Genomic DNA, 11,871 nt, shown 5'->3' on the forward strand with positions numbered 1-11,871 from the left:
GTTTCTCTTCGTCTCTGTCCTAAATGGGTGACCCCCTTATTTTTAAACTGTGACCCCCCCAATTCTAGACCCCCTCAGGATCTTAAAGGTTTCAATCGAGTCGCCTCTCACTCTTCTAAACTCCAGTGGACACAAGCCCGGCCTGTCCAACCTTCCCTCATACGACAGGCTGCCCATCCCTGGTGTGAGTCTGGTAAACCTTCTCTGAACGGCTTCCAACACATTTACATCCTTAAGGAGACCAATACTGTACACACTGCTCCAGACGTGGTCTCACCAGTACAACTGAATCATAACCTCCCAACTTTTGTATTCAGTCCCCCCTCGCCGTAAACAATAACATCCTATTCGCTTTCCTAATTACCTGCCGCACCTGCGTACTGGCGTTTTTGTGATTCATGCACTAGGACACCCAGATCCCTCTGCGTCTGCGAGCTCCACAGTCTCTCACCATTTAAGGTCATGCGCTGCTTTCTCGTCCTCGTTTCTATTCCTCCTGCCCGGAACGAGCAGTTTCACGTTTTCCCGCATCAAGCTCCGTTCCCCAGATCTTTGCCCGCTCGCTCACAGCCTTCTCTCCTACCTCGCTTTTAATCTAGCGAGGCTGGTCCGCACCCTTAATCCGGGGCCGTTAGGTCCTTTCCCGGTGACCGGAACCGAACACTGTTTCCCGGGTGTGCCCTCTGCAGCAGAAGCATAACTTCACTGTGACCCATCTCTCTCCTCTCTTCCCCACCCCACCCAACCCCTACCCGTTCCAGCCCTCGAAACACTGTTAGCTGTCTATAAAATGTTCCTTTGCTCGCCAGCTGGTGTGAGTCACATTGACTGCAAAACAATCGCCACCAAAATCTGGCCTGCTGCCTGTCGTAAACTGGCGGAACTGGTTTCTGAACATGGATCTGCCTGCTTGCCCTTGTGTGTGTGTGTGTGTGTGTGTCTCTCTCTCTTTCTCTCCTGGTAAACAAGAGAGAGGGACACACAAACACACACACACAGGACAGCAGCAGCAGCCGCTTTGAGCATGCTCAAAGCCCTGCAGCCTCCTCCGAAGAGGATGTTCACCCCCCCCCCCCCCCCCCCCCCCCCCCCCCCACCCCCACCGGGCACCAGTGTCAACCTGAGCTACCCTGTGCGTGCGCTTCTGTGCACGTTTTCAGACAGCTCTCTGCACCCAAGGCCTCCCCTGCCCCACTCCCACCACATACCTTTACCTCTCAAACTCCCTCCGCCCAACTCGGAGCAGGGGCTTTTCCGCCATCTCCTCTTGGTTTCCTGTGGCCCTCCTCTCATTTCTACCCCCCCCCACACCCCACCAAGCACCTTGCCCTCCCACCCTGCCCCATCCCACCCCAACCCCCAAAAATTCCTGCCTCTGCCCTTCCCTGCTGTCCCCAATCCCGTCGAACGGCAGAGCAGGCTTAAGAGACGAAATGACGCCCTCTTCTCTCTCTTTCCCCCCCCCCCCCCCCCCCCCAAAAAAAAAACTCGGTTCCTGTACATTGTTGGAAAACAAAAGACATTCTACCAAAGCTTTTCGTCTTGCACCCATCAGGACAACCCGTCAGAAACGCCCAATGGCAAAGGGGGGAAACAACAACAATTTATACTGCGTGAGAAGAGCACACGTTGACTGGTTGGCAAGTGGACCCCGATTGGTGGAGGCGGCTGCCATGGGGGATGCAGCATGGGACGGTTAACCGCCCGGATTGCCCGTGCCTCCGGCGGATCGTGTCGAGCACCCGTTCGCGGCGTGGCAAAGCACCGACCGTGCCCAACTGGCCCATGCTCGCAACAACCAAAACGTGGGGTGTGGCGCCAGTTGTGACTCCCGAGATTGGACCAACGCTTGCTAAAACCCCCGTCCTGAGCGTGCTTAGAATTAGACTGAACACCAATTTAGGGATGGGAGGCGGTGGCGTAGCGGTACTGTCACTGGGCTGGTAATCCAGAGACCCCCCCCAAGGATGATGCTCTGAGGACCCCGGTTCGAATCCCACCCACAGCAGATGGTGGAAGTTGAATTCAATAAATATCTGGAATTAAAAGTCTCAGGTTGACCATGAAACCATCATCATAAAAACCCCATCTGGTTCACTAATGCCCTTTAGGGAAGGGAAATCTGCCGCCTTTACCTGGCCTGGCCTACATGTGACTCCGGACCCACAGCAATGTAGTTGACTCTTTTTTAAATAAAAAAAAGTGCCCTCTGAACGAGGGCAATTAGGGATGGGCAATAAATGTTGGGCTAGCCCACATCCCACGAACGAATAATAACAAAGAGGTTGGGCCCGCAGTGTGGTTTGCGTGCTGGAAGCCGTGTATATGCACCCAAGGGGCCCCATCCTTCGCAGACAGGGAGGAGCGTGTCCGCACATTGTGCCTTTTCCCTCTAAACAGAAGCTTGGGGAACAGCCATTCCCTGGTCCGTTCCCCAGGGCAACGCCCGTACCAATCAAAGTTGACCGGTCCTGCCACCGGTTTGAATTAGAGCAAAAGGCTTGGCAGTTAACTGTTCCGTGCTGCATTCTCCATGACCACACCTCCACCGGTATATGTATTATGTATATAAATCTTTTTGTGGGTGGGGGGGAGGTTTGTGGGGTGCGTGTGGTAGGAAAGCGGTTGTGTTACTGGACTAGTAATCCAGCAGCCTGGAACTATCAAGATCCAGAGGGATCCTCACCATGGCAACTGGGGGGAGATTTCGATTCAGTTAATTGTTCACAAAAAAAGCCAGTCTCGGTAATGGTGGCACCGAAATTAGCGTTGACGGTCGTTCCTCTTTTTTTTCCTTAAAAAAAATCCCCATCTAGTTCACTAATGTCCCCTTTCGGGAAGGGAAATCCACCGCCTCTTTTCTCCTTATAAAAAAAATCCCCATCTGGTTCACTAATGAAGCCTTTCGGGAAGGGAAATCCACCGCCTCTTTTTTCCTTATAAAAAAATCCCCATCTGGTTCACTAATATCCCCTTTTGGGAAGGGAAATCCGCCACCTCTTTTTTACCTAAAAAAAAAAAATCCCCATCTGGTTCACTAATGTCCCCTTTCGGAAGGGATGTTAGGGGAATGGGTTAGCGCCTGCTAGCTCTTCCCAGTGACACCCACACCCCGTGGGTGAGTTCAGAATAAACCAGGCTCCCCCTCCCCACCTCGGATACGCGGGCAGCTGCTCTCTCTCTCTCTCTGCCCTGTGCCCCCTTACCCCACCATTTTCAATCGCCTCTAGTGACCCTGTTCCCTCCGCTCCGCCGCAGGCATCATCGTCATGGCGCTGTTGGGGATGTTCAACGTGCACCGGCACGGCGCCATCAACTCGGCGGCCATCCTGCTCTACGCCCTGACCTGCTGCGTCTCCGGCTACATCTCCAGCAACTTCTACCGCAAGATCGGGGGCGAGCGGTGGGTGTGGAACATCGTCCTCACCACCAGCCTCTTCTCAGGTAAGGGTGGGCTGGTGCGGTGAGGGGGCGGGGGGGGGGGGGGGGGGGGGTGCATGGTGGTGGGGGTGATTTGTGTCTGGGTGGGGGTTGGGGGTTGGATCATCCCGCTGAAGCGAGGTGTTGGTGGGGTGAGAGGTCGGTGTGTGACATGACCTCGAGCCGCCCTCCCCGGCAGCCCCGACAACCCGGCTCTGGTCCTGGGAGCTGTCACTCAAAGCTGTTCTCTCCGACGTCCGCGGTAAACTGCCCTGACGCTCAAGGAGGTGGGAAGATCCTAAATTCTATTCTCCCCAACCCCCTCCCCCAAATCACTGGGGTCTGTGCCGACTGGGGTTTGGGGTGTGTTGGGCCGGAGGTGGGGATGGGGCCTTTCTCAAGATTGGGCGATCTCTAGCTCCATCCTGGAGAGGGGCGGTGGGCTTCGGTCTGCGACGCCTCACTTGGTTGAGTGTGGACTGGAGAGATCCCAGCGCGGAAGCGACGGTCCCAACGATATTCGATAGCGAGCCCACCACACCCCAGCCCCCCACCCCCCACCCCCTTATCCCCCCCAAAAATAAACCCCTCGGCCAAAGAGGCGGCCCTCCCTTCAGGTGCTTGGGCCCCCTGCCGAGCTCTGGAGTACCCTCCCTGAACCTCTCCGCCCCTCCTTTAAGACGCTCCCCGAAAACCTGTGCCCGAGCTTTCGCGTCCCCCCCCCCAAACCCGCGACCTGATGTCCCCCTCGTGTGGCTTGAGCGCTGGATTTTGCTTTGATAACTGGTCTGTGAAGCGTCTTGGGGGACTTTCTATTACATTGGAGGCACCGTACAAATGCAAGTTGTTGTTGTTCAGGTAGGTTTTGAGGAGGGGAGAGAGGGGGTGGGGGGGGAGGTCCCAGAGCTCGGGTACACAGGCAGCTGAAGGAGGGGGCCGGCCGCCGATTCAATGTTGGGGGGGTGGGGGGGGGTGGTAGGTGGGGAGTGGGTGGAGACGCTCGAGAGGCCGGAAACGGAGGAGGGCCGAGATCTCGAGGAGGGCCGTTGGAGGGTGGTGGGGTGAAGGGCTGGAGGGGGTTACAGAGTTCGGCAGGGGGATTTGAAAACAAGGACGGGGAACTTGAACTTTGAGGCACCGCCAGTGTTGGCCAGCGAGCTCGGGGGCAGAGGGTGTGGTGGTGGTGGTGAAGGTGGTGATAGGGAAGCGGGACTCGATGTGAGTTAGGCCGCGCGCGCCGGCGGGGGAGGGGGGGGGGGGCGGCAGAGTTCCAGACGGACGGGAACGGTCGAGTCCGGAAGTGGGGTGGGGTGGGGGGGGCGGCGCGGACAAGGGTTTCGGCGGCCGATGAGCCGAGGAGGATAAGAGTTGGCCGACGCTACCGAGGGCCGGAACGGGCGATCTCGGCGCTGGTACGAGGGGCTGGTCGCTCATTCGGGGTGGAGGGGGGGGCAAATAGGGCATCATGGAGGGGACACTTGAGAATCCGATTGGCCGCTCACTCCGTCCTTCTCTTCCTCCTCCTTCCTCCCCACCCCCTCCGCCGCAGCTCCCTTCTTCCTGACCTGGAGCATCGTCAACACCGTGCACTGGGCCAACGGCTCCACCCACGCCCTGCCCGTCACCACCATCCTCCTGCTGCTCACCGTCTGGCTGCTGGTGGGCTTCCCGCTCACCGTCATCGGCGGCATCTTCGGCAAGAACAGCGCCACCGGCTTCGACGCGCCCTGCCGCACCAAGAACATCTCCCGGGAGATCCCACCGCAGCCCTGGTACAAGTGTGTCCTCGTCCACATGACCATCGGCGGCTTCCTGCCCTTCAGGTTGGTGCTTACCTTGCTCCACCCACCACCCCCTCCCCATGTCGCGTGAGGCTGTTGGGAGACGCTGGGGGGGGGAAAAAAAGAGGCCAGCGGCGCCACCGGCGGCGGGAGGTCAGAATCGCAGCAGAGCGGACGTCCTAAAGTATTTTACAGCCAATGGACAGTGGAGGGGGGAGAGAGAGAGACAGTGACGTAGTGGTAATGTCACCTGAGTAGTAACCCAGAGGCCCCGGGCTAATGCTCTGTTGGGGAGGGGACACGGTTTCAAATCCCACCCACCGCAGCGGGTGGAATTTAAATTCAGTTCATAAAATCTGGAATTATGAAGCCAGTTTCAGTCATGGGGACCACCGTCATCGATTGTTGTAAAAACCCCATCTTGTTCACTCATGTCCCACTTTAGGGAAGGGGGAAATCTGCTGTCCTTACCCGGTCTGGCCTACACGTGACTCTAGAACCCCTTACGCCGATGTGGTTGACTCTTAACATGCCCTCCCTCCTCCTCCCCCCCTCCCCCCGCCCCCCCACCGCTTGAAATGGTCGAGTAAGACACTCGGTTCAAGGGGGCAAATCGGGATGGGCAGCAGATGCTGGGGGCCTTGGCAGCGACGCCCACGTCCTGTGAACGAACAAGGGAGGAGAAAGGAAGAGACATTGAATGGGGGTGGGGGGGTTAGCACTTTGGGCTCAAACGAACGAGGACTGTGATCTCTCTGCGCAGGGAGGCCATCGACAGATGGGGGCTGCTTTAAAATATGAGGGCCAGGGTCACGTTCGGCTGGGCCTCCAACAGAGGGTCGTGGGGTCTGGCCGAGGGTGGGGGGGCAGACTGGGTCGGCGTTTGTAACCTCCGGTGATGGGGGGGGGATGACGGTCCCCCGACAGTGCAGCACTCCCTCAGCCCCTCAGTACTGGCGCTGGATGGAAGAGTCTCTGGAGCCGGGTGATGGGGGCGCTCCAACCCTGTGTGGTCACCTCCTTTCTACCCAGGGAGCCAATTGTACCAGGACCCTCCCTCTACATGTGTGTGTGTGTGTGTGTGTGTGTGGGGGTGTGAAGGCCCATCCCCGCTCGCTCCAGTTAACTCTGCCCCGGGGTCTCCCAGTCCCATAGTGAGCCTGTCGTTTCCAAACTTTCCTTTTATTCATCCACGGGGATGTGGGCCTCGCTGGCTGGATCGGCGTTCATTGCCCCATTCCTAATTGCCCCTTGAGAGGGGTTGTGTGTGTGTGGGTGGCTGATGTGAGTCCTCTCTCTCTCCGCATCAGGATCTTTAGATGAGGAGGCGAGCGGATAATTGCCTGGAGAATTTCTCTTCACTCACTCTCTGTCTCCCCGTCTGTTTCCCTCTCTCTCGCTGTTTGTCTCTCTCTCCCCCTCTCTCTCTTCCTCTTCCCCTTCTCTCTCCTCCTCTACCCACCATCTCTCTCTCTTCTCCTCTACCCACCCTCCCTTTCTTCTCCTCTACACCTTCTCTCTCCTCCTCTACCCACACTCTCTTTCTTCTCCTCTACCCACACTCTCTTTCTTCTCCTCTACCCACACTCTCTTTCTTCTCCTCTACCCACACTCTCTTTCTTCTCCTCTACCCACACTCTCTCTTATCCTCTACCCACACTCTCTCTTATCCTCTACCCACACTCTCTCTTCTCCTCTACCCACCCTCTCTCTCTCTTCTCTACCCACCCTCTCTCTCCTCCTCTACACCCTCTCTCTCCTCCTCTACACCCTCTCTCTCCTCCTCTACACCCTCTCCTCCTCCACCCACCCTCTCTCTCCTCTACCCACCCTCCCTCTCTTCTCCTCTACCCACCCTCTCTCTCCTCCTCTACCCACCCTCTCTCTCCTCCTCTACCCACCCTCTCTCTCTCCTCCTCTACCCACCCTCTCTCTCTCCTCCTCTACCCACCCTCTCTCTCTCCTCCTCTACCCACCCTCTCTCTCTCCTCCTCTACCCACCCTCTCTCTCTCCTCCTCTACCCACCCTCTCTCTCACCTCCTCTACCCACCCTCTCTCTCTCCTCCTCTACCCACCCTCTCTCCCTCCTCTACCCACCCTCTCTCCCTCCTCTACCCACCCCCTCTCTCTCTCTCTCTCTCCTCCTCTACCCACCCTCTCTCTCTCACTGTCTCTCTCACCCCTGCTCTGCAGTGCCATCTCGGTTGAGCTGTACTACATCTTCGCCACCATGTGGGGCCGCGAGCAGTACACGCTGTACGGGATCCTCTTCATTGTCTTCGCCATCCTGCTGAGTGTCAGCGCCTGCATCTCCATCGCCCTGACCTACTTCCAGCTGTCGAGCGAGGACTATCGGTGGTGGTGGCGCTCGGTCTTCAGCACCGGCTCCACTGGCTTCTTCATGTTCCTCTACTCGGTCTTCTACTACTTCAAGCGCTCCAACATGTCGGGGACGGTGCAGACGCTGGAGTTCTTCGGCTACTCCTTCCTCACCTGCTATGTCTTCTTCCTCATGCTGGGCTCCGTCTCCTTCTTCGCCTCTCTGCAGTTCATCCGGTACATCTACGTCAACCTCAAAATGGATTGAACTCAGGTAATTCCATCTCTCTTCGGCCCCCTCCCACCCCGTCACTTGGTGGTGTGAATCACGATGCTTCAAATCTCCCACCCCAACCACAAACATGGTTGTCGCCTCCTGTTCCTGTGCAACAGGCTCAAGAGGGGCTGAATGGCCTCCTCCTGTTCCTGTTTCACAGGCTCGAGGGGGCTGAATGGCCTCCTCCTGTGCAACAGGCTCAAGAGGGGCTGAATGGCCTCCTCCTGTTCCTGTGCAACAGGCTCAAGAGGGGCTGAATGGCCTCCTCCTGTTCCTGTGCAACAGGCTCAAGAGGGGCTGAATGGCCTCCTCCTGTTCCTGTGCAACAGGCTCAAGAGGGGCTGAATGGCATCCTCCTGTTCCCTGTGCAACAGGCTCAAGAGGGGCTGAATGGCATCCTCCTGTTCCCTGTGTAACAGGCTTGAGGGGGCTGAATGGCCTCCTCCTGTTCCTGTGTGGTAGATGGTGGCGTAATAATGTCACTGGACTAGTAAACCAGAGGCCCCGGGCTAATGCTCTGGGCAGGGAGAGGACACGGATTCAAATCCCACCCATGGCAACTGGTGGAATTTAAATTCAATTAATAAAATCTGGAATTATGAAGTCAGTTTCGGTCACATGGACTGACAACTATCATTGATTGTTGTAAAAACCCCATCACTCATGTTCCCCTTTAGGGGAGGGGGGAAATCTGCCGTCCCTTACCTGGTCTGGCCAACACGTGACTACAGAACCCCCCCTCCCCCACACAACGTGGTTGACTCTTAACTTAGCCCCCCCTCTGAAATGGCCAAGCGAGCCCCATTCAGTTCAAGGGGGTGATGGTGGAAGGGGCAACAAATGCTGGGGGCCTCGTCAGCAACGCCCCTGCGTCCCATGAAAGAAGGGGGTTGGGGGGAGAGAACCTGACCGTGCCGACCTTGTGTGTGTTTTACCTTGTGCATGTGTTTTCTAGCATGGGTAGAAGATTGGCTGTCTGGCAGGAGGCAGAAAGTGGGGATATGGGGGTCCTTCTCAGGATGGCAGCCGGTGACTAGTGAAGTTCCGCAGGGGTCAGTATTGGGACCACAACTTTTCACTTTATACATTAATGATCTAGATGAAGGAACGGAGGGCATCCTGGCTAAGTTTGCAGATGGTACAAAGATAGGTGGAGGGACAGGTAGTATTGAGGAGGCGAGGAGGCTGCAGAAGGATTTGGACAAGTTAGCAGAATGGGCAAAGAAGTGGCAGATGGAATACAATGTGGGGAAATGTGAGGTCATGCACTTTGGTAGGAAGAATAGAGGAATAGACTATTTTCTAAATGGGGAGAGAATTCAGAAATCTGGAGTGCAAAGGGACTTGGGAGTCCTAGTCCAGGATTCTCTTAAGGTTAACTTGCAGGTTAAGTCGGTAGTTAGGAAGGCAAATGCAATGTTGGCATTTATTTCGAGAGGACTAGAATATAAAAGCAGGGATGTGCTGCTGAGGCTTTGTAAGGCCCTGGTCAGACCACATTTAGAATATTGTGAGCAATTTTGGGCCCTGTATCTCAGGAAGGATGTGCTGGCCCTGGAGAGGGTCCAGAGGAGGTTCACGAGAATGATCCCAGGAATGAAAGGCTTAACGTATAAGGAACGTTTGAGGACTCTGGGTCTATACTCGATAGAGTTTAGAAGGATGAGGGGGGATCTGATTGAAATTTACAGAATACTGAAAGGCCTGGATAGAGTGGACGTGGGGAAAATGTTTCCATTAGTAGGAGAGACTAGGACCCGAGGGCACGGCCTCAGAATAAAGGGAAGACCTTTTAGAACAGAGATGAGGAAAAACTTCTTTAGCCAGAGAGTGGTGAATCTATGGAATTCATTGCCACAGAAGGCTGTGGAGGCCAGGTCATTGAGTGTATTTAAGACCGAGATAGATAGATTCTTGATTGTTAAGGGGGTCAAAGGTTACGGGGAGAAGGGGGTTGAGAAACTTATCAGCCATGATTGAATGGCGAAGCAGACTTGATGGGCCGAATGGCCTAATCTCTGCTCCTGTGTCTCATGGTGTTTTGTTTCCCGGAGACAGGTGGGAGAAAGCCAGACTAGCGCGGACATCGCTGAGACTGAGTGGGGAGGGAAGTGTCCCCGCGCAACGGCGCTCCTTCGGGCTGCGGAAAGTTCTGGAATTCTCGACGCTAGGATTGTCTCTTATTCTTCTGCCAGCTAGCCAGCCAGCGAGCGAGTGAGTGTGTACATGGTTCCAAGTACACAGAGCACGGTGTAAAATATGTATAACATTATAAATATTATGAAACGATGAGAGGGTTGAGAAATTTTATAAACTAAAACGGGCTTGTAAATTGGGGTTCGAGTTCTTTTGTACAGCAAAGTGTCATCTCCCTCCTTGTGGCCTCCTGTCTTCCCGGTTTCCTCCTTCCCCGACTGTTTAATTTCGTCGAGGTTCGAACGTGGAATTTTTAAAAAATTTTTGTCCTTTTTTTTGGCTGAATTTACCAACCTCCTCTGGATTTCAGGAAAGCGGTTTTGCTTCTGGGATTGGGGCACCGGTTCGGGAAACTCGTGCTCCTTCCCCCTCCGTGTGTGTGTGTGTGTGTGTGTGTCACTGTCTGTCTCTCTTCCTTTGCAGCTGCCTTTTATCATTAATAAAAAAAAAACTAATTTTCACTCTTCATTGCTGGCCTGTCGTCTGAGTGGCAGTCTCCAAAAATCCTGCCGGCGAGTGACACACCTGTGTACCCACACTCCTCACTGTAACACTCTCTGATATATCCCACGCCCCTCACCGTAACGCTCTCTGATATATCCCACACCGCTCAGTGTAACGCTCTCTGATATATCCCACGCCCCTCACCGTAACACACTCTGATATACCCCACACCCCTCACTATAACTCTCTCTGATATATCCCACGCCCCTCACCGTAACACTCTGATATATCCCATGCCCCTCACCGTAACGCGCTGATATAACCCACGTCCCTCACCGTAACGCACTGATATATCCCACGCCCCTCACCGTAACGCTCTCTGATATATCCCACGCCCCTCACTGTAACCCGCTGATATATCCCACGCCCCTCACTGTAACACTCTCTGATGTATCCCACGCCCCTCACCGTAACGCTCTGATATATCCCACGCCCCTGATCGTAACGCTCTAATATATCCCACCCCTCACCGTAACGCACTGATATATCCCACGCCCCTCACCGTAACGCACTGATATATCCCACGCCCCTCACTGTAACACACTCTGATATATCCCACGCCCCTCACCGTAACGCACTGATATATCCCACGCCCCTCACTGTAACACACTCTGATATATGCCACGCCCCTCACCGTAACACTGATATATCCCACGCCCCTCACTGTAACACACTGATATATCCCACACCCCTCACCGTAACGCGCTGATATATCCCACGCCCCTCACTGTAACACACTCTGATATATGCCACGCCCCTCACCGTAACACTGATATATCCCACGCCCCTCACTGTAACACACTGATATATCCCACACCCCTCACCGTAACGCGCTGATATATCCCGTGAACCTCACCATAACGCGCTCTGATATATCCTACGCCCCTCACCGTAACACTCTGATATATCCCACACACCCCAATGTAACTCTGATATACCTCACACCCTCACTGTAACGCTCTGATATATCCCACGCCCCTGATCGTAACGCTCTAATATATCCCACACCCCTCACCGTAACACTCTCTGATATATCCCACACACCTCACCGTAACACTCTGATACATCCCATGCCCCTCACCGTAATGTGCTCTGATATATCCCGCACCCCTGATCGTAACGCTCTGATATATCCCACTCCCCCTCAATGCAACACTTGATAATAAAAGGCAGGGGAAAAAAAGTTGGGAGTTCAGAATTTTGCTCCAAAAGCCGGGAAATTTTAAAATTGGTGACCGTGGAGTTGGAAAGCGGACTGGAGAACAGTGAGGGAGAAAACACAGCAAGAATTCCAGAGAAGGGGGGGAAGGGAGAAGACTAGATCTAGAATTCCAGAGGGTAAGGGGTGAGAAGAGGTGACGAGAGCTAGAAAT

General features: G+C 55.0%; 1 protein-coding gene across 1 annotated transcript; it reads left to right on the forward strand.

Moving 5' to 3' along the window:
* The first annotated feature begins 3,230 nt into the window (after nucleotides 1-3,230).
* Nucleotides 3,231-10,441, forward strand: tm9sf1 (transmembrane 9 superfamily member 1). The gene is made up of 4 exons (XM_041182552.1): nucleotides 3,231-3,444; nucleotides 4,970-5,243; nucleotides 7,396-7,795; nucleotides 9,857-10,441. The coding sequence occupies exons 1-3, from the start codon at nucleotides 3,270-3,272 to the stop codon at nucleotides 7,787-7,789; spliced, it is 843 nt and encodes a 280-aa protein (XP_041038486.1). The 5' UTR covers nucleotides 3,231-3,269; the 3' UTR covers nucleotides 7,790-7,795; nucleotides 9,857-10,441.
* The last annotated feature ends 1,430 nt before the right edge of the window (nucleotides 10,442-11,871 follow it).

Source organism: Carcharodon carcharias, unplaced genomic scaffold, assembly GCF_017639515.1.
Source record: "Carcharodon carcharias isolate sCarCar2 unplaced genomic scaffold, sCarCar2.pri scaffold_1059_ctg1, whole genome shotgun sequence".
Classification (NCBI taxonomy): domain Eukaryota; kingdom Metazoa; phylum Chordata; class Chondrichthyes; order Lamniformes; family Lamnidae; genus Carcharodon; species Carcharodon carcharias.

Excerpts from the sequence above, each read along its gene's own strand:
- tm9sf1 (XM_041182552.1), top strand. The coding sequence starts at position 3,270 with ATGGCGCTGTTGGGGATGTTCAACGTGCACCGGCACGGCGCCATCAAC. Across the intron at positions 3,445-4,969 it reads CACCACCAGCCTCTTCTCAG|CTCCCTTCTTCCTGACCTGG; the intron begins GTAAGGGTGGGC and ends CCTCCGCCGCAG. Across the intron at positions 5,244-7,395 it reads GGCGGCTTCCTGCCCTTCAG|TGCCATCTCGGTTGAGCTGT; the intron begins GTTGGTGCTTAC and ends CCTGCTCTGCAG.